The sequence below is a fragment of the Loxodonta africana genome, chromosome 19 (assembly GCF_030014295.1).
Source record: "Loxodonta africana isolate mLoxAfr1 chromosome 19, mLoxAfr1.hap2, whole genome shotgun sequence".
Classification (NCBI taxonomy): Eukaryota; Metazoa; Chordata; class Mammalia; order Proboscidea; family Elephantidae; genus Loxodonta; species Loxodonta africana.
In genome coordinates this window covers 45,805,513-45,827,950 of record NC_087360.1, presented here as the reverse complement: position 1 = coordinate 45,827,950, position 22,438 = coordinate 45,805,513, and the positions used below count along the sequence as shown (strand labels likewise).

General features: G+C 48.4%; 1 protein-coding gene across 1 annotated transcript in view; it reads left to right on the top strand.

The window, feature by feature from the left end:
- Nucleotides 1-2,558: 2,558 nt before the first annotated feature.
- The window catches only part of LOC100658302 (L-gulonolactone oxidase), a 50,259-nt gene continuing 30,379 nt past the window's right edge, over nt 2,559-22,438 (top strand). Inside the window, exons 1-6 of the mRNA XM_003412362.3 lie at nt 2,559-2,648; nt 2,739-2,840; nt 5,212-5,337; nt 6,852-6,946; nt 9,854-9,944; nt 14,202-14,387. Coding sequence (XP_003412410.1) covers nt 2,559-2,648; nt 2,739-2,840; nt 5,212-5,337; nt 6,852-6,946; nt 9,854-9,944; nt 14,202-14,387 — 690 coding nt within the window. The remainder of the gene's footprint in view (nt 2,649-2,738; nt 2,841-5,211; nt 5,338-6,851; nt 6,947-9,853; nt 9,945-14,201; nt 14,388-22,438) is intronic.

Below are 22,438 nucleotides of genomic sequence, written 5' to 3'. Positions count from 1 at the left end.
AGGCTGTGTCTGGGGAGGGGCCTCACTGCCTCCATCAGGGACAGCCCCAAGTGGAACAGACAAGGCCAGGCCTTGTTTCCTCTTTTCTTTCACGAAGGCCTCAGCAGCAGAGACCCCAAACTCATGGACTCACTCACCTGGGCTCCAGCGCTTTCCTTACACTCATCTCTGGTCTGTGGTCCCAAGCTCCTCAAGACTCCTCTCCTGGCTCTGGGACTCCCTCTCAATGATTCAACCTGCTGCTGAAGGTTCAAAAATAACAGCACCTCCGTGATCCAGGTTTACCCTTGGGGAGTGCATTGCTGCCAGCCCTACCCGCTCCTACCTCAGTGTTTATGTTCGTGGTTGAGGGGTACAAGCCTGTGTGCACGCACGCACACCCACCCACACACACACACACAAACACAGCAGCTTGGTGCAAATACTGGTTTGGAGGACACCAGTGTAACTCTGACTCCCCCTTTCCAGGATTTCTGTTTGTGTATTGGGCTCCAAGTTCCATCCTTCCAACCCAGCCTTTCCTCCCCCAAGCCTGCAGAGCTATTGCTCATGTTTCCCACCAGAGACCAGTTCTTTCTTAGGTTGGAAAAATCTGCTAAGCCAAGATGGTAACGATGCATTAATTCATTCGTTGCGCAAATGTGCATTGGGTCCTGGCTTGGTGCCAGGCACTGAGCTAAGGGATGGGAGTACAGACAACAGTTTCCCAAGGATCCTGCCACCAGCAAGCATGTAGCTAAGAGGCGGATGCAAGAGCTTACTACCATTTCAAGCACCTATTGTGTTCCAGACTTGGTGCTACTCTCTCTCTATATATTATAATCTTTATTTAGACCCTGAGAATTAGGTGAAATTGCCATTTTATTGAGGAGAAAACAGAGGTTCACAGAAGTTAATTGGCAAAGCATGAATTAAGAATCCAGGTCTGCCAACGTGGGTCAGGGGAAAGGAAGATCTCTACTAGAAGACATTGCTGGGCTGAGTGTCACTTGTCCCCCTGGGCTACAGCTACCAATGTCGTGTTATGTCTCTCCAGTAGGGGTGAGCCAGTAACCAATGAGCTAACACATGCGCACATGCGTGGACTCAGACTTCAGCTGCACATGCGCCACATGTGTCCTCCTCCCAAGCCAGGTCACATAGGTAGCCTGGCCAGCCCCCACAGCCCCACTGGATCACACCCTCCCCTGACCTAACTGGTATTTAAGGACCCAGTTTAGGGGTTGGAAGGAGACCTGTTGGTGCAGTGGTTAAGCACTCAGCTGCCAACTGAAAGGTTGGCGGTTCAAACTGACCAGCTGCTCCCCTGGAAAAAAGATGTGGCAGTCTGCTTCCGTAAAGATTATAGGTTTGGAAACCCTATGGGGCAGTTCTGTTCTTTCCTATAGGGTCACTATGAGTTGGAATCAACTCAACGGCAATGGGTTTGGTTTTTGGTTTAGGGACTGGGGAGTCCTTTAGCTCCAGAATCCCTAAGGTTAGGGTCAGAACTCAGGAAGCTTCTAGAAACAGAGCAGCCACCTCTTAAACTCTGCCCTTTCACTTCCCGTACAGGGCAGGAGGCAGGCCTCAGCTACTGTTTGCAGGGACGACCTTAATTCTGCTGGGGTGGAGCCTATCGCAACACTGTTTACTGACCTTGTGGAGCCCTAAAGCCCCCTGGGTGTGGCAGCTGCAGAGTCAGCCCTGAGTGAGCCCAGCGTGAGGTGTGTGCTGCCTGCTCCAGCCCCTCAATTGCGCTCTTGTGCTCTGCTGCCCAGCACACTGTTCCCTGAGGGAGCCAGATTCAGCCACTGCCACTGACTGCTGGAGCCATGGTAGGGGCACATGGTGCAGGCTGGGCCTGTGAGCTGGGGCCTCCAAAATTAGGTCAAGCGTGAGGCCAGGGGGAGGCCAGAGGGATCACCTTGAATTGGACTTGGGGCTCTGGGGAGGCACTGGGTGTTGGGAAAGGTGTGGGAAGGGAAGGCCTGGGTTAGACTCCAGCACCTGAACTTTTTATGTGAAATTCGTGAGGTTACGTCACCTGGCTGAGCTCAGTTTCTGCTCTGGAAAATGGGAGTAATATTACCCATTCTGTGACACTATTGTAAGGTTTAAATAAGACATGGAGAAGAGCCGACCACAGTGCCTAGCACACAGTGGGCATCTCTTCCTCCTCCCCAGGACTCCATGGCTGTGGCTAGAGGCCAGGAAAACTGCTGTGGACTCCTTCGGACCCACACAGTCTTCCAGGCGTGTCCCTTCCCTGCTGGAGAAGCCTGCATGCAAAGCTGAGAGTCAGCCGAGGCCCTTCCCAGGCTGCCAGGGCTGCTCAGGCAGCCCGTTCCTCAACCACCCTATGTGGCCTGAGTATACCTACTGCCTGGGCCCTTACTGAGGTGCCCTGAACCAGGGGCCAGGAGCCCTGAATCCTGCTGTCTCCAGGCTCCACCTCTGATCTCATCTCTCCCCCTTTGCCTAAGAAGAGTTTTCTGTGATCATTACATCTGACCGTGAGGGAGAGATAACAACAGAAAGCCCCTCACATAGCTGCATGGTTTTAGAGCTCCCAAAGCATGTCTGGCCTTCCTGAGGACCCTCAGAGAAGGAACTGGCGCTCAGACGTGTGGCCTCAGCCTCCCATCTCTACAGCCGCAGTGATGATGGTAGACCGCAGGAAGTGGCGGGACAGTGGGATGGGGCTCAGGTAGGCTGCAGCTGCTCACCTGCTGAGACCTGGCTTTTTCCTGGTATAGGTCCATGGGTACAAAGGGGTCAAGTTCCAAAACTGGGCACGGACCTATGGCTGTTGCCCGGAGATGTACTATCAGCCCACTTCAGTGGAGGAGATCCGAGAGGTGAGTGTCCATCTCCACACTCGCCCAGGATGGCCCAGCCCCAGGACCTCCAGCTCCATTCAGACCCTATAGACCATAGCCCACAATCAGCAAAAGTGCTTTTCTTGAAATGTTAAGCTGGATTGGGTAAATTCCCTGACTAAAACTTTTCAGAGGCCTTCCACTGTTCTTGGAACAAAACCTCAACTCCTCTGAACTCACAAGGCAGTGCATCACCTGGACCTGCCTCTCTGGCCTGCTTCAAGTCACTCTCTCCTCTTGCTTACTCCCTTCCAGCCACATGGTTCTTCTTTCAGTCCACTGAACAAACCAAGCTCTTCCTGCCTCAGCACCTCCGTGCTTGCTGTTCCCTTGGCCGGCAGCGTGCATCCTTTTACTTTCCTCATGACTAGCTCCTTTAATCCTTCAGGTCTCATGGTAAGCTTCACCTTCTCAGAGGATTTCCTTACCACCTTGTCTGAAATAGTTCCCCGTTTTTCCTTACCTAAGCTTGTTTTGTTTCTTTCATTGCATTTTCATAACTTGCCATTATTTTGTTGATTTGAATATTATCTTTTTTTTTTTCTTTCTCATAAGGGTATAAGACTATGCTTATCTTGTTCTCTATTGTATTCTGAGCACCCACACTGTAACTGGCACACAGGAAGCACTTCATAAATATTTGTTGAATAAATGAATGAACAAGACCCAATCTCTCCCTTAAAGGGCTTGCAGTCTTACACCTAAGATAGACACGCATACAGCTAACGCCACGGGATGCAGAAGTTGACCCGCCAGCACCAGAGGAGGGGGAAATTTATTCTGAGTATGTGTGGAGTGTGAGAGAGTATGTGTGTGCACATGTGTGTCCACATACGGAGTGTGTGTGTTTATGCATGCATGTGTGCATAGTGTTTGTGTGCATGGGTGTGTGACAGAGTGTGTGTGCATGTATGTGAGTGTGTGTAAGGTTGGTCGGAGGATGACTGTACTCTGTACCATGTGCTTCCTATCTACTGTCTCATCAGTGATTATTGTGAGGTAGTGATTATTAGCCCCATTTTACAGATGAGAATACTAAGGTCCAGCAAGCCTTTGTAATTTTCCCATATTAGTAAGTGTCTGAGTCAGGATTCAAACCAGAGATTGTCTCTGGTTTCTTCTCAAGTTGTCTCTGGCAACTTCTCACACAGGAAAAGCAACATAAAGGAAAAGCAGTAATTAAGCTGGGGCCTGCAAGACGAATAAGAGTTCAAGAAGGAGATGAGGAAAGGCATTCTGAGTGAGGGGAAGAATGAGAGAAATGGCACCTGCAAGGAAGTCGAGGACAATGTCTAGGAAGTTGTCAGATGTATCTGTGGCGGGGGGTGGTGGGTGGGGGTGAGGGGGCGGGTACGGAAGGGGAGGGCTGGGAAGGTAGAGTAGCTTTGAGTTGCAGAGGGCCTTGGATGCTGGCTTCCTTCTGAGTCAGAGGCGGAAGGAAATCTGGAGGTGTGGCATAACAGCTGTGTGTGAAGGCATCTCCTAAGCTGCACTGGGCTACACAACTGTGAATTACTACCAGGGTGAAGGCAATGCATGGAGGGCTGGTGGAGTCACAAGAAAATTAAAATATGTGGTCAAGGAAGTGTGAGGAAGATGGTGTTAGACAAAGTTAAGCAAGTTTCTTGTGGTCTTAAACATGCTAATGTGCATGGTGGGTGGGGAAGGGGAGAATGAGGGCCAGGGCTTCATACCCTTTCCCAACCCTGCTTAACCTTGGAACCCTTTGTGGTATAAAATGTAAGCTACTGTTCTGTGGAACAGAGATTTAGAAATCCCTACGAGGGTGTTTGAGTAAGGACATGATAGTAAAAGTGAATGAATTCATTTAAGTTACATCATTCACTCATTTATTTACTTACAGTCAACAATCATTAAAGACTGCCGGTTTATGCTGGGTATGGGTCAAGCACTGGGAATACAGAGTCCAATGAAGCCACTGTGCCTGCCCAAGAAAGCCCTCATTCTAGTGTGGGAGGCAGACTGGAGGACCCCATTCTGAAGGCACTTGGCACTGTTGAAAGGTTTTGTACTGGGAAGCGTGTGATCACGTGTCTGTTTAGAAAAACCTCAAGCTGCAGGGTAGAGGACCAGAGCCCTACACTAGAAAGTTTCCTTGGTCCGCCATCCTGTTTCACTTCCTGGCCCTTGTCTCTGGCTCTCTTTCCTGGAGTGGCCTGCATGCGGGCTCAAGCCAGCCTGAGGTTAGAGGCCTGGGATGCACAGCATGGGGCCCCTGCCACTCATGCAGCCCAGCCCCTGCCTTCCTCTGGCTGCCTCACAGAGGAAGGTCTGGGTCAGCCCTGAGCCAGCTCTGAGCTGGGGCCTCAGCCATGCGTTACCTTGGCAGGTGCTAGCCCTAGCCAGGCAGCAGAACAAGCGGGTGAAGGTGGTAGGTGGTGGCCACTCACCCTCAGACATCGCCTGTACTGACGGCTTCATGATCCACATGGGCAAGATGAATCGCATTCTCCAGGTATGTGGAAGCTTCAGCTCCCATCTCTGCTTGTTCCAGCCTCTACCTCCGTCCAAGGCCTTCATCCCAGACCCCACAGTCTTGATCCCCTTGTTGCTCCTGAGTCCCCAAACTGACACCCTGATCCTTGACCCACCCTTGAGCACCCATGCCTGAGCCCTCCCAGGGCTTGCCCAGGCCTCTTGTCAGGTCTGCAGCCACTGAGTAGATGTCCATTCTCTCCTGCCAAGGACCCCTCTCTACTTCCCTAAAAGTAGATAATCTAGTCAGGCCCCTGGAACATGGATTCACAATGACAAATCCAGAAGGGCCTAAAGTGGCACTTAGCTAGTGTGACAAATAGAGAAACTGATGATCAGAGACAGGGAGCGACTTGCTTAGGGTCACATAGCCGATTAGTAGCAGAGCTGGGCACAGACTCAGGGCTCTGATGCCAAGCCTCATGCTGGGATCCTGCCCACTCAATTCAGCCACACTTGATGTGTGGCTGCCAGGTGTCTGACAGTACGTCCAGGTGCAGACAGTACGTGATATGTCAGAATTTCTGACCCGAGGGCCAGCTCCCCTGAGCTAGAATTTTTGCCTGATAGCTACCCCTTCACCCAGCCCTGCTACAGAGGTCTGTACTTTTGTCTAATATTTCGTTATCTGCTCAGGCTGACGGTTTCCACCTCTTAGGAAACATTCTGGTCAAGGCTTCAGTCATGGCAGTAATTGACTCTGATTGCTAATTAGTGAAGATTAAGCACCAGCAATTGATTTTACTGAGTTCCATGCTCCGGGTCAATGAGATGAGCTTGTGCTCTGGAATCAGAAAGATGTGGATTCTCATCTCAGCTCTGCCACTGATATTTGTGTGACCTTGGGCAAGTGACTTAAAGTTCCTGAATCTCCATTCCTTCCTTGTAAAGTGGAGACTGTTCCTACCTCCCAAAGACACCACGGGGATCTCAAGGCGTAGCATGCTTCTTGCCTGTGGCACGCATCACATAGATGTCGCTCCTCTTCCTTTTCCCCTTCCCTTCTTAGCCTTTGCCTAAGTCGCCCTGGGTGAGAATAGAAGTAGAGAATGTGAGCGCTGCCTAGCAAAGCCATGACCCTGCAGGAATAGGCAGGCCCTCCTTAGTTGGTGACATTGCAGAACTGTACAAATGAATCCCACCTTCCCAGGGTGGGTGGGGCTGGGGTGGGGTGGGCAGGAGGGTATGTGGAAAAGCACAGGCCTAGCAGTTGGGAGACCTGAATTCAACTTCTAGCTCTGCTGGGCAGCCTTGGGCAAGTCCCTTCTCCCTGGGTCTCATTTTTTACTTGGGAAAATAAGAGATTGTGCAGAATAATCTCAAATCTCCAGCATTCTAGGGCTCCACCCATGTTCCCTTTGGCTTTCTACACAGGGAGGTGGCTCAAGTTGACCACAGGCTGGGACAGACACACTCATACTCGTTGGAGACTGGCTGTAGGATCAAGGGCTGGTGACTACCCAGCTCTTCCCAGCCCATGCTTGTCTCTTGCAGGTGGACAAGGAAAAGAAACAGGTGACTGTGGAGGCTGGAATCCTCCTAGCTGACCTGCACCCAGAGCTGGACAAGCATGGCCTGGCCATGTCCAAGTAAGAGCCCCTTCCCCCATTCCTGCATAGGTCAGTGCTCCTGTCACCCCTGCCCTGGCCTTAACCAGACATTCCCTGGTGGCGTAACGATTAAGTGCTATGGCTGCTAACCAAAAGTTTGGCAGTTCGAATCTACCAGGCACTCCTTGGAAACCATATGGGGCAGTTCTACTCTGTTCTATAGGGTTGCTACGAGTCAGAATTGACTCGATGGCAATGTTTTTTTCCCCCTCCCCAGAATCTGGCAGGAGCAAGGGAAAACCTCTTCCTCAGGCATGGCCCCCTTTCTGGGTCCCCATTCTTCTCCCACATGGCCTCTCCTTCCATCCCCCATGTGTCAGGGGCTGTTGTGTGAATAGAAAAAAAATTTTTTAAAGGCCAGAAATGAGCTGAGTACTAAATAACAGACTGGTACAGGGGTAGAAACTACTGGATTAAGGCTTTCTTAAAACTTGCAATAAACAACTCTAGAGATCCAAAGAGAAAAAAAGGATATGCAAAATACTCAGAAAAACAAAAAACACCATGATTGAGCCACAGGGCCTCCTAGCAAACACACTTGTGGTTTCGCTTGCCCCTCCATACAAATGTAAGGTCAGTGATTGAGAAGGTTTAATATCGAGGCTTTCCATTGAAATAGGAGTCAAACACAGTTAAAAGAGTGAATCTCTTAAGTGGGGGATTTCAACCATTAGAAATAGGTGGCAGAGGTGTTTGGGACATTGGATAACCATCTCTTTTCAGCTGAAAATTATACACATGGAAGCCTATGGCTGACCTTCAAGTGTGAGTGGTCTGCTCTTCTCAGCTTTCTTATCACAGGCCCCGAGGCCTTACTGGTCTTTTCACTCTGGATACTGTTCCTGCTGCCCCAACTGGTCATAGAAGACCAAACACCTACAGAGTAGCTACCATGTGCAGGCCTTGTTCAGGCCCTGAAGAGACACAGATGAATAAAACTGGACACCGAATGCAAGGAGCTCCCAGCAAGTGGGCAGGCAGACACAAATCAATAAGCATAGTATGGTGCAATAGCTTCAATATCAAAGATGTGTTCTGGGCATCCTGAAGCCCCAAAAGGCCCCAAGTTCAGCCTTGGCTGGGGGGTAAATGTGTGAATGGAGGACAATCAGGGCAGGATCCTACAGGAGGGGCCCCCAAGTTGAGTCCTAAAAGATGACTAGGTATTAACAAGAATAAAGAGAGGATGAAAGGTGTTCTAGGCAAGGGGAAAGCATGATCAAAAGCAAAGCGTGTGGGGTGTACAGGGGCCTGTGAGCAGAGTCTATGACCAATAAGAACAGGAGGAAATGTGTTCTTATTAATTACAAGCATTAATTGATGGGCTCAGAAGCATCTCTGTGACCTGTTCATGATGTCTCTCTCTCCCCCTGGGGACTCCATCCTCCTCAAGTGGCTGACTGCATAAAGCCCATCTGCCTTTCTACAGGGAGTTAGGATATGCCATTCTGTAATTCCTGGAGGGCCGTTGAGTACCACAGCTTCAAGAATTCTGTGGGGACTTACAGAGTATCTGTAGCTAGTGAGTTGTAGGTGTCTTAGTCAGGGTTCTCTAGAAAAACAGAACCAGTGAGATAGATGATAGATAGACAGACAGCTAGCTAGCCAGCCAGACAGATAGATAGATAGATAGACAGACAGACAGGTAGACAGGTAGGTAGATAGGTAGACAGACAGATAGTTACCCATTTCTGTCAAGTCGATTCCAACTCATAATAACCCTGTAGGACCAAGTAGAACTGCCCCGTAGGGTTTCCAAGAAGTGGCTGGTGGATTCCACCTGCTGACATGTTAGTTAGCAGCCAAGGTTTTAGCCACTGTGCACCAGGGCTTCAGATAGATAGACTTAGGCAGAGATACAGATATGGAGAGATTTATTTCGAGGAATTGGCTTGCGTGATTGTGGGAGGCTGGTAAGTCCAAAATCCATAGGTCAGGTGGCAGGCTTGCATCAGACGATAGGAAGAGTGCAGAGTGGAGATAAAGAGAGTGAGTTCTGCCAAAATACCTATTTATAGTCTGGAGGCTGATCACACACTAAGGAAACTCACTTTTCAGCTGATTGATTACATTACATAGATTACATTATGGAAAGTGATTATATTACCTTGCCTTAGATTACATTATAAGACAGCAATTAGTCTAGAGTTTGGCCAAACCACTGGAACCACAGCCTCACCAAGTTTACACTTAAGATCAACCATCATAAAGGGGAAGAGGAAGGGAACAAAATGGGCTGTGTCAGACACTGTGCTGGGTGCTTTATTTGCTGCCTCATTTGACTGTCATCACGACCTTGTGAGGAGGGAACTGTAATCTCCTCAGATGTATGAAGAAATTGAGGCCTGATATAAAGAGCTTACCCAGAGTCACACAGCTCACAAGTGATTTCTGAGCAGAAGTAACAGGACATGCTTCACCTTCTTCCCTTGGTGCTGAGATAGGCTCTCAGCTTTTCAAACCTTCCTGGGATGTGCGATTGGATCAAGGTCACCTCCACAGACATTTTGTCAGCCTTGATAAGCTGCATCAAGAAGTCTTAGCTGGAGCATTTTTGCCTTTGTTTGGTGGAGAAGGTACTGTTGCCTGGTGGAGGATGGAGGAAAAGGGTGATCTAGGGTACCGAAACCCCAGAAATCGACTCAGAGCTGAATGTTTCCCCCACCGATCATCTGACAGGCCACTGAGATGAGGAAACTGAGGCTCAGAGAGGGGAAGAGCCTGCAAAGCTTACATAAGCTAAATTCTGGTATACTTGGGGAGAGAACCCAGACAGGAGATAATCTATTCTCTGAAGGGCATTGTGCCTCAATCCAAGGGTACCTATTGCCCCAGGGAAACCTGACCATCTCTTGTGTCCCACTCCCTTCTTCCTGGTGGGCCCAGCCTGGGAGCAGTGTCAGATGTGACCGTAGCCGGCGTCATTGGGTCAGGAACGCACAACACAGGGATCAAGCATGGCATCCTGTCCACTCAGGTGAGTCCATCTGTTTCTCAGCCAGCCTGCGGCTCTCCTCTGGGGTGAACAGATGGGCGGAAGGAGCTTCTCCTCGCTTCTTCTCCTTGGAAACCAGGGAAAGCACTGATTCGTGGCTCAGCTCCCTGTGGGCCTCAAACCACCCCAGGTCTCCTCCCTCTGATGGAGACTCCTTCCAGGAGAATCGTTTCCTTCTCTAATCCTCATTTGTCTCCTATTGACACAAAGTGCCGAAGATCTCCTTGTGCGTGCTGATGCCATAACAGTCTCAAAGTGCTTTCTCATCCCCTGCCTCACATGAGCTTCACAGCCACCACATGGCCCAGGGAAGGCAGGCAAGGGCAGCACCCTATCTGAACTGGCCAAGCTGGGAGCCAGGCAGGTGAAGGGCCTTTCCAGGGTCCAGGTTAGCAAGCGGGGTATCAGGACAGGACTTAGAACTACCTGATGAGGAGCCTAGCACATGTGGCTCTGGGATTGGCACCGTGTCTTTATCGTAAAGCATCTGTTAAGCTTCATCAGAACCCAGTTTGGTGAACTGGTTAACAGGTTTTAGACTCAGACTTGGGTTTAAAACATGGCTTCACCACTCATGGGGTAAGTGGATTCAAGTAAGTTCTCTGAACATCCCTGTTTTCATCTGTAAAATGGGGGAGGGACTAATCCTCAACTCATGAAGAATAAATGAAGTCTCATGTTAAATGCTGGCCCGCTACATGACAGTTCAGAGGGTGCTTCTGTCAGGAAGCCACTCTGTGGAGGGCAAACTCTTAACTTTCTTTCTTTTTTTTCCAATTGTGATAAAAATATATATAACAAAATATTTGACAATTCAACTATTTCTATGCATATTGTTTAGGGACATTGATTACGTTCATCATGTTTTGCAACCATCACCACTTTCCTTTTCCAAATTATTCCACCGCCATTAACAGAAACTCAGTGCCCCCTAAGCAAAGACTCCTCCATCCCCTCCCTCCCGCCCCTGGGAACCACCACTAAACTTTGGTCTCTACACATTTACCTATATTTCATATTTGCCTTGTGTCTGGCTTGTTTCACTCAGCATGATGTCTTCAAGGTTCACCTATGCTGTAGCATGTATCAGGACTTCATTTCTCTTTATGGCTGAGTAGTATTTCCATTATATGTATGTACCGATTTTGTTTATCCTTTCATCTATCGATGGGCATTTAGGTTGTTTCCACTTTTTGGTTATTGTCAATAGCGCTGCAATGAACATTGGTGTACTGTATTTCTTTAACTTTCAACACTAGGAAGGAAGGGCTTCCTAACAGGCCAGGCCAGGCTGGGCTGCCATGGAGCAGGCTTTCTAGAATATATACCCAGAGGCGGTGGCTCATTTGTCAGGTGACTCATAAGAGTCACTGCGCCGGTTTAACCCCCGTAGCTCATAGTGTGCTTTCGCCTGCAGAAGTTCATCCACAGCATGGGCTATCTGGTCTCCGGCTACTGCAGCATCGTAGCTAATCCCTGGGACTTAGATTTGAAATCCCAGCTCCACCACTATTGTCTATGTATCCTGGGACAGGTCTCTTTACCTCTGGATACCTCTGTTTTGGCACCGGGAAAATGGGGATGATCATGGTATTGAGTATAAGGCACTCAGAACAGTGACCACAGTTAAAAGAAAAAAAAAGTTGCTGTTGAATTGACTCTGACCCATGGATCCCGTGTGTGTGTCAGAGTAGAACTGTGCTCCATAGGGTTGTCGGTGGCTGATTTTTCAAAGTAGATCACCAGGTCTTTCTTCCAAGGTACCTCTGGGTGGACTTGGACCTGCAAACTTTTGATTAGGCGAGGGTGTTAATTGTTTGCACCACCCAGAGACACAGTTAGTGTTTAATAAGTGTTTATTTTTGGCTATGATTGCAAAATAAGGAGAAGATTTCTGAGGACCTTTCCGGAGTCCACGTTGCAGATATTTCAGCATCCTTGAGGGGTGGACCACACTGACCAGTTAAGTTCCCTTCCAACTAACTGTACAGGTGTAGGGCTGTGCCTTCTGCAGTGGGTCTGATGCAGGCAGATACTTGCACAAACGTTGTTGAAATGTGACTGCTGTGACTGTGTCCCATGTGGTTCAGACTCAGAGGAGCACCATGATCAAAAGAGAACAGCCCCAAAAGCTATTTCTAAGGGATTCATTCTGTTTTTTATTTGTATTTCCTGAACACCATGAAAGGAAACCTAATTCACTGCTGTTGTTGTTGTTAGCTGCCATCAAGTTGCCCCTGACTCATGGTGATGCCACGCACTGCCTGGCTCTGCACCATCCCCACGATCAGCTGTAGATAGGACTGTTGTGATTCACAGGGTTTTCATTGTTAATACTTCTTGAAACCTCACTTTCCTTTCTTGTCAGCATATACACACACTTTGGTTGCTGCTTATCCCTCTCCCCTCCCCTCTTTTCACTGATAAACCTCAAAGAATCACCAGGCAAGGGAGGACCATCCTGAGGGGGAGAAGTGAGCCAGGGAAGGGGAAAGACTGAGGATACTCATGTTAACCATTTTTGATCTCGTAGATAAGAGCTGTTGCGGCAAGGCATAGATATATTTTGTGAACCTGGTTCCTGGGCACTTGGAGCCCTCCATGGACATTGCTGTCACCTCCCCAGTATGGGTTCACTGCCTGAGGGAGCCGAGCAGTAGCGGGGTGAAGGACACAACAAGCTGCACCCCAAGATTTGGCCACAGTCCTAGTCTACTCTCCAGGGCTGATGTGAGGTTGATTGCCTCCATTTCTGCAAAATGGTCAGCAGACTATGAAAATAATTCTGAGTAGGACTGCCCCCTAGAAACCAGTAGGAGAACCACACTGTTTTATTTTACGTATTACGCCAATGGCAGAGAGCAGGGGGAAAGGGACTGGCATTTTTTTTTTTCAGAAGTAGATCATCAAGTCTTTCTTCTGAGGCACCTCTGGGTGGACTCAATTTCCACCCCACCCCACCCCAACCCCCGCCCCGCCATCCTTCTGGTTAGCAACTGAGTGTTAACCGTTTGTTCCACTCGGGAACTCTGGACTGACATTTTTAATATAGTAGCTTTTTTTTAGCTAGATGCTTTACATATTCTTTTTTGATTTTCATCTCAACTCTCTGAAATAGTTATTATTATCCCCATTTCACAGACAAAGATGCACAGAGAGGTTAAATAACATGCCAAAACAAGGTCACGCCAAAGCAAATACAGCACCCACCCTTTATTTTTTGCTGGCCCTGCTGGAGAGCTTCACTGGTCAGTGCTTGTCCACTGCTCTGGACCTTAGATGAAATCCAATTTTCGTAAAATCGTCCTGACACCCTCACTCCCATTGCTGGCTGTAGTGCTCTATTTCCACCAGTTTCTCCCCTCTGGTCTTGGTCACTCTTAATCAACATTAATTCAGCTGTACCTGCTGTCTCACCCTGAGCACCACGCTGCCAGCTACACACATCAAAAGCAATTTCTATCCGAATTAGCAGGTAATGGAGTATGAACAAGGACCAAAACAGACAAGGAGAGAGGTTTCCTCTGAAATGGGGCCAAGGGGGAAAGATTTAAAGTTAATTGTCATCTTTCCCTGCTCTTTGCAGAAACACGAAGGTCTAGGTGGGTGTGTTAGAGTGAAAGAACCTAGTTCTTGGGGTGAGTGGGCCCAGACTGAGAGGAAGGACTCAGTGAGCTGAGGTGCTGCACAGAAGGAACAGGGCAGGCAGAGCAGCTGCAGGGAAGCCTGGCTCCAGGTGGCATGTTGGGATAGTGGGACTGGCTCCACCCCAAAGACACACACCTCCACACTTTGCCTTTGCCAGACACCTTCACCCGGGAACTCACAGCGCTTTGCAGCCCTGGTCTCACCTTAGGGATCCTCTGAGCAGTGGAAAGGCTGCATCCTGACAGAGGCCCACAGGGTCAGTGTGGCCATGGCTTCAGGAGGATAGGCTATCAAGAGTTCCATATAACCTTATGTGATGGATGGGCCCAGTCCTCTGCTGAGGCTTGATGCCCACCAGACATAGCCTCTCCTTCCCCCTTTCTCCTTCTTTCTCTCCCCAAACTGAAGCCCTTCAGGCTGTGACTGTACACCCTGTGGGGGAAAGTCTCCTGTGGACAGATGACAGTGGTCTTCTGGGAATAGGTGATGCTCAGCCTTACTTCAAAGGACAAACAGGAAAGTGAGGGCCCTTCAGGTGAGTGAGGGCTTTCCACCAGAGGTTCTGAACTGTGGCTTATCTCCCACGGCCAGGTGGTGGCGCTGACCCTGATGACAGCTGACGGAACCATTCTTGAGTGCTCTGAGTCTAGCAACGTGGAGTTGTTCCAGGCCGCACGGGTGCACCTGGGCTGCCTTGGCGTGATCCTCAGTCTCACCCTGCAGTGTGTGCCCCAGTTCCACTTGCAGGAGACGTCTTTCCCCTCAACCCTGAAAGAGGTACTGGTCTCTTGCTCATCACCGCTCAGCCTCAGAAAATAGATGAGTGTCCTTGGCAAGTGGGCCATGCTCCAGTGACAGCCCCCTGTGGCTCTTCAGGTCCTCTGAATGAAGGAGTAGGGCTGACCTCTTCAACCCTCTCTGGGGCCAAGGGATATCATGGCCAGAACCCTTTCTGAGTAGGTCAGTGAAACTCAGAGGAACTGCAGCGGTGGTGAAGGTAAGGGCAAGAAATGGAGTTGAGTAGAGACTTGCCACAGAGACATGTTGCCCTGTGTGAACTGACTGCTCCTTGGAGGGTGATAGCTCTCAGCTACGCTTAACCATAAGACATGCCCAGTGTTTCTGTTTGTAACGGTATCTTCACAGCAAAGTACAGGTACTGAATGTCAAGCTTGCTGGGTGCATAAGGTCACATGCAGGGGACTTGGAACTGGATCATGGGAGGCAGAAAGAATGGCTTCCAATTGATAATAGTGTTTTTTGAATGCATGAAAAAGAGTATTGGCTGGCTGGGTGGCTGGCTGGCTAGCTAGATGGGTGGTTGGATGGGTGGCTGGCTGGATTGATGGGTGACATGTAGCAAGCCAAGAAGGCCGGGATCTATCCCTGGTAATCACTAAGCCACAGCATTCAAATCTATGGTTCCAGTTCCTTGGAGTTTGGGTCCTTCTCAAAATTATCTCCCTATCATTTGACATGAGTAGACCCTCTGCCCAGTGATGTAAGCAGCACTGACCCAACATGGGCTTTGGAGTCAAATGGACCTGGCCTTGAATCCTGGCTCCGCTACTTCCAAGTGGTGACCTTAAGCCAGTCATTTAACCTTGCTGAGCCTTAGTTTCCTCATCTAAATAAAGTTAATAATGTGTACCTTAAAATATTGATCTGAGGGTTAAATCAGATAATGCATGTAAAGTGTCTAAGTTAGTATCCAAAATTGCCTCCCATGGCAGTCAATAGGTGATAATAGTAACTATTTGGGCATTACCTGGCCAAAAACTGTTACCACTGGAATTTCTAATGGGGTAAACCACAAGACAAGGGTTTTAAGGCCAGAGGCTCCCTACTCGGAGGCGTGGTGTTTGATGGAGAATCTCTCCCCAGAACTCCCAGCTGGTGGCTGAGAAAGTGACTCCAGAGCTCCAGAGGATGCAACACTTGTTTCCTGGAGTAGCAACGCTTGGCCTGCACAGCTCATTTAGCAAATCAGCTGGCTGAAGTCTTAGCCCAAGACAGCAGAACAAGATCAAGACAAGGGCATTTCAAGGGGAATGGTTTGGCAGTGATAAGGCATGGCTAAGTCAGGGAACCGCATGAGAGCAGGGGTAGGGAGGAGGACACTGAAATGAGGAAGGGATTCTGGATGTCCATTAGTCCATATGACCCTGCCTGGGGCTGTCCCAGAATCTGAGCTCTTTGGGGCCAAGTGGGGCCTTCCTCAATCAGCCACAATCCCCCAGAGGCCTCTAAATCAAACCAGTGGCCAGATCTAGTTCCAAGCTGGGTTCACAAAACATCCTACATTCTTTCCAGTGCTAGCCAAGATGATCCAGGGCAGGCAAAGATGCACATGGCATTTGGTCTCATACAACCCAAGGACTAACTCCTAGGGCTATGGGATCATGTTCTGAGCACTCACTGGGAATACTGAGAAGAGATTTTTCCCGAGCTCTCTTGCCTCTGGTGTTCTTGGCATTTCCTTTTTCCACATCTCATAGGGTGACCACTGCATCTTGGTAATGCAATAGGAGTGACAGTGAACCTCTACTGAGGTACAACCCAGGGATCCTTCTCAGACCTGTTCTGAGCAGCCCAGGTTCTCCTTTCTCCTCTTTAACAGAAAAAGGACAGCCTGCTTCTCTCACCATCAGTAGCTGCCACCATCCTGTCTGCCCCTTGGGGTTCTTCTGTCCTTGGACTGGCTGCAGAGGAGATATAGATCCTCCAACTTCCCTCATCCCTGCTGTCTCTGAACCAAGTGCACCAGCCCTTCTCAGTTAAAAGGCCTCTAATGGACTAAGAATTATGGAAGTAACATGCAGGGGGGAAGCTGCAAAAATATACACTCATGGTTCCTGCCTTGAGGTTAAGCATGTACACTGAAATGGCTCATAGAAGGTAGACACCCTTAGTGTCTTGGACTTGGACCTCCAGTACTAGCAGACTAGCCAGCCTGCCCTTGAGCTTGAAACTTAAGACAGTTATCCGTGAAGATGGCCAAGCCAGATATTTACTAAGTAAATAACTTATATAACCACTAAGGAATCACTGGGTGGCACAAATGGTTAAATACTAATGACTAGCTAAAATTTTGGCAGTTGGAACCTACCGAGGTATGCCTCAGAAGTCAGGCCTGGAGATCTGCTTCTGAAAGCTCACAGTCTTGAAAACCCTATGGAGCTCAGTTCTACTCATGGGGTCACCATGAGTCAGAATTGATTCAATGGCAACTGACAACAATAACCATCAAGTCCAAAGAGGACTTGGCAGAAAGGGCCAAGGCAAAGACGGCTGTGACCAGAGTCAGCAGCATGAGGAGATGGTTTGCAAAAGGATGAGGTACAGTGGGCATAGTCTGGAGAGGTCCCCCAAAGTGCTGGAATACAGAGCCAAGTCCATTTTTTAGAACACCAGCAACCTTCTCACTGGGGTTGGAAGAAGCTATAGAAGGACTGAACTTTGGCCCTCTACTTGCATTTCAGAGAGTAGGGCTTATCAAAATTCTTCTGGCAGAGGACAGAGTCAAGAGATATTTAGGACAAGGAATCAATAGGACTTGGCAACTGAGTGTGGGGCTGAGGATATAGGAGGTCAGAGTCAGGGATGGTGGTGCCACTACCTAAGTTAAAGAATCCAAAAGGTGCTACAGGTTTGGGGAGCAAGATGATTAGTTCAGTTGGGACCTGTTGAGGTGGAGGTGCAGGCGCAGCTGGCTTTGCAGGCAAGGAACTCAGGCGGGAGGCCTGGGCTGGAGATACAGGCTGAGGGTCATCAGCCTATTCTAGGCAATTAATTTAATCATGAGCAAGGTTGAGATCACCCAGGGAGAGTGGGTTTGAATGAGAAGAAGGTCTTAGAGGACACCAGCATTCAGTGGATGAAAGAATGGAAAGGATGCCATGAAGAAGGCTGAGAGAGAATGGTCAGAGAGAAATTAAGAGTTGGAGGACAGAGTGATGTCAGAGAGGTAATGGGTGCTGGGTTTCCAGGATGGAGAGGTCAGTGGAGTCCAATGCTGCAGGGAATCTGGGATTGATACCTGGGTCTGGTAATTGGGAGGCCATTGCTGACTGCAGTGAGAATAGTTTTAGTGGAGGTTGGGCATGCTGAGGAAAATCACAGGCAAGGAAATGAGATGAGCAGCAGGGACCACTTTCAACCAGAAAGTGGTGGTAATCATGTATAGTTATTGAATCTGTTTTCCTGCCTCTCTCTCAGGTCAGAATGTGTTAAGCTGAATATTTTGACTGAGGGATAAAGGGATTTCTTCTTTTTGCCAGAGGATTGGCTTTGGCCGCTATGCTCCTAATAAGATATTAGAGTTGAGCAGAACGACAGTCTCCAGTACCTGTTGTTGTTGTAGTTAGGTGCCGTCAAGTTGGTTATGACTCATAGAAGCCTGATGTACAACAAAACGAAACACTTAACAGTCCTGGGTCATCCTCCCAATCATGGCTGTATTTGAGCCCACTGTAGCAGCCGATGGATTTTCCTCTTTTTCACTGACTCTCTACCAAATATGATGTTCTTCTCCAGGGACTGGGCCCTCCTGATAACATGTCCAAAATAGTGAAGCAAAGTCTTGCCATCCTCTCTTTTAAGGAGAACAGACTTGTTCGTTCTTCTGGCAGTCAACGGTATATTCAATATTCTTCACCAACACCGTAATTGAAAGACATCAGTTCTCCTTCGGCCTTCCTTATTCATTGTCCAGCTTTCACATCCGTATGAGGCAGTTGAAAATACCAAGGCTTGGGTCAGGTGCACCTTATCAAAGTGACATCTTGCTTTTTAACACTTTAAAGAGGTTTTTGCAGCAGATTTGCCCAGTAAAATACGTTGTTTGATTTCTGGACTGCTCCTTCCGTGGGTGTTGATTGTGGATCCAAGTTAAACGAAATCCTTAACAACTTCAGTATTTTCTCTGCTGGGTACCTGGCCCTTCCTCTTTCTGCTCCTCCTTTGAACTGGCTGAGATAGGTTACAGCCAAGCCCTGGTTCTATTAGAACTTTATGCTTAGCTAGCTGCCCACTCCAATACCTACACACATGCACACACACACACACTCATACCAGCTGGCCTCCTGTCTGCCCAGAGCTCAAGGTTTTTGCCTCCATATCATCTCAACATGGAGATTCCTAACTTAGACATCCCTGAAAACTCTAAGTGATTTATGGGATAAATTATTCTCAAAGTTCCAATTTCTTTGAATATGAGAGGCTATGATGACACACGAAAATAGCAATCCCAGGCCTGTCCTCTTAAATGACAAAAACGTATACCCACATGCACACACACACACACACACACACACACATACAATTGCACAGCCATAAATGCTCAACAAGGTGCAGTGGGGAAGGGGCTCTGGGAAGTCTGGCCACCAAGTCTGACTATGCTGCTTACACTCTCTGTGACTTTGTACAAGTCTTTTCAATTCTTTGGGCCTCAGTTTCTGTCTATTAAAGTGGGGTTGGATTAGATGATTCCCAACATCACCTTCAGCTCTGACACCCTGTAAGCCAGGACAGTGCTTAGAGGCAAAACTGTCCCACCCTACCTCATCACCCTTCCTAGAGTCAGAGAGTGATCTCTTTTTCATCAGTATTTCTCTCCTTTGCAGCATCAATGGCAATTCTTGGGCCTTATCCCCAAAGAGGGACATGAATCCTGATGGAAACCCCCCTCCCACATACACAGAGTTCCCACTGCAACCCAGTTCCTTCTGCAGGAGGGCTTGTGGAGGAGGATTCTGCTCCTCCCCGCTCACCTGTGAGTCAGCACGTCCACTGACGGATTCTCTTCCTTTCTCCCTGAAGTGGCTGCTGCTACAACTCTGTTCAGTGCTGCAGATGCAGAAGTGGTTTCTCAGAGGCCCATCATCAGCTTCCATCACCCTGTGGACAGCCCTCCCACCACCAGCCACAGGTCATAAATAACAAGTGTCACAGAGGGCGGGTGGCCTTTTCAGCCATGGGATTTACTGCAAGGAACATATGCAATAAATAGTCCCATATTTAATTTTCCTTTCCTCTCTCCACTCAGAGCAGCCTTTAAAGAGCTGAGGATGCTTGGGAGGAGAAGCTAAAATGCATAGGCCTTGCTCCCCTCGAAGGAAACAAATCAATGGAGGAGAAGAAAGGATAGAGTTGGGACTCAGAGAAGTGCCACTGGAGCATTTTCTCTTAACTCTTGCTGTGCCTGGGATGTTTCTTCTCTAATCCAAAAGGGATAACAATTGGGTCTATCATCCAATACGTGGGAAGTTTCTTGAGAATAAGTAGGAAAACAGTAAACCTTCCTGTTCACACACTTACATCTGCTCACTGTTCCTTATCATTTAGGGTTCCTAGGAACCCTCCCACCTCCGCTGGGGCTGCAAACCATGCTGCCCCAAGTGTTTGGACCGACTAAGCGTCTGCACCAGGATGCAGGTACACTTCAGGGTTAGGTCTGCTCTCTTGCAGCAGCCCCTCTGGGTGGTGCGATGGTGGGATGGTCCTGACCCAGAGGAGGGGCATATTAGGAGCACAGGAAGCCAGGACCAGGGAATATGACTATTGCTTCCTGAATATAAAGTTAGGTTAGGTAGGTTCTCAGCCATGTTTCCTTCCCTTATATTTGTTTCGTTTCCTTTCCTTTTCTTCCCCTTTTTTGCTTTTTCCCCATTTCCCTCCTTCCATTCAGCAAATGTTTATAGAATACCTACTATGGGTCTTCCATTCATGAATGCTGGAATAGCCCCAAGAGACCCATCAGGAAGAGTGCAGTGTAGAGATTGGGAACATGTCTCCAGAGTTGAACCACCTGGGTTTGAATCTCAGCTTCTCCACTTACCCACTGTGGCTTCAGAAAAGTTCTTCAACCTCTCTGAGCCTTGGTTTCCTCATCTGTACAAAGGTGATAATACCACTATTGTCCTCACAGATGTTGTCAGGATTAAAGGAAATAATGCATGTGAATTCTCTTTCCTTGTTTCCTTTTATAACCTCAAAGACAAAAACCCTTGATTCCTCCTCTCTCTGACTTTATTCGCATAAAATTTTTTTTTTTACTGAGCGCCTGCTTTGTGGGGTATGTGAGGATCTAGAATCTGTACCTACACTGCCCTTTCCAGGCTAGACACATTGGTCATGGCTGTGTTGCTCATGACCTTTCTTAACTGCCTCTTGACATTTTTTATCCCCTCCCTCTTCCTGCAAGATTATTAGTTCACTGATGGTGGAGATTTTATCTGAGGCCTCTTTTGGCCCCCACGTTCACAAAATAATAATAGTGTTCAATATAAGGTAACTCAATGGTCACTTGATCAAGACTTTATTTAAAATTTATCTTTTTCTAGATTTTCCCCATGCCCTATGTGATTCACCTCAGATCTAACCTCATGCTCGCCAGTACTGGTTCTTTTAAATACATTTCAATATAATTTCTAAATGCTGCTTAAAACTAGATTGGGGGAAGGAGTCATTGCCAGGCCCCAGAGAGATTCGTAACCCATACTTCAAGATGCAGGGATAAGGGGACAGGGAGTGAGGTCTCATTCAGTTTCCTGAGGGTGGTGCTGAGACTGGAGCTGCCTTCAGGAACTTTCATGACAAATTCATATCATCTGGCTGTTTGCAGTCTTGTCAGTATGGAATCACAGCCAGTTAGAAGACGAAGGGACTTTAGACATCACTGTCAACTTTTCCCCTTTATGTCACCCAAACCATAAGGAGATGTGATGAGTCCTGCTTGCTGCCTGAATCCACCCATCTCCCCTGGCCTTGCTGAGAAGCAGGATTGGTTTGGGTCACATGCCAACCTTGTCAGCAGCATCCAGATACCCATCACTCTCTTAGGTGGCTGCCCGCTAATGATAAGGTAGCCTCAACCATGGAACATGAAGTCTTCCCTGGCTCCTCACAAGCTTGACAATCAGTTCCCAAAGCCAGCTGAATAGCTCTACGGCTCTAATTTTGGGAGACAGTTCCACCAGAATTCTTCATGCCAATAACACATCAAGAAAGAGATTCCTCTGAGGCTCTAACTCCTTTGATAGTGTTCCCAGGAAACACAAGGTAAAGAAATCCATGATCCCAAGCACCTTCTTTCTCCAGATAGGATTGTTTCTGGGCCCTGATGCAAGAAGGTTTAATTCACAATTGGGTGGTCCCTGGGCTGGTTCTATCATTTGACAACCACTTGGTGTTAGGTTAAGGGACATGGAAGGTACAGCGCTGGATCATGCATGGTTCTTGTCCTCAACGAGTTTACAATTTAGTGTAGGAGAAGAGGCGTGTCTTAGCACTATAAAGCAGAGAGGAAGTGACAGACGCTAGGAGAAAAGCACAAACAATATGTTATGCGGTGACTCTCCATAACTGCATAGGTAGGAAGCTGGACATGCATCCCTCTGGAACCAGAGCTGAGAAATAGGTGCCATTAGATTTACTGCTGGAATTTTAGACAACACATTGGGATGGCTAGGAGCCCTGGTGGCATGGTGATTAAAGGTTGTGGTTCAAACCCACCAGCCACTCTGCAGGAGAAAGATGTGGTAGTCTGCTTCTGTAAAGATTTACAGCCTTGGAAACCCTATGGGGCAGTTCTACACTGTCCTACAGGTTTGCTATGAGTCAGATTCAACTCAATGACAATGGGTTTTGTTTTGTTTTTATTGAGATGGCTGGGAATGCTGGGACACTAGGAAATGGAGATTTTTGCTCTCTTAGTGCCCTAGCCCCACCCTCCAGGCCAAGCCACCAGGCTCTGCTTCCTGCTGTCCTCAGAGAAAATCAGCTCTCTTTCATTCCTGCAAGAGAGCCCCATGTGCCCAGAGGGCCGT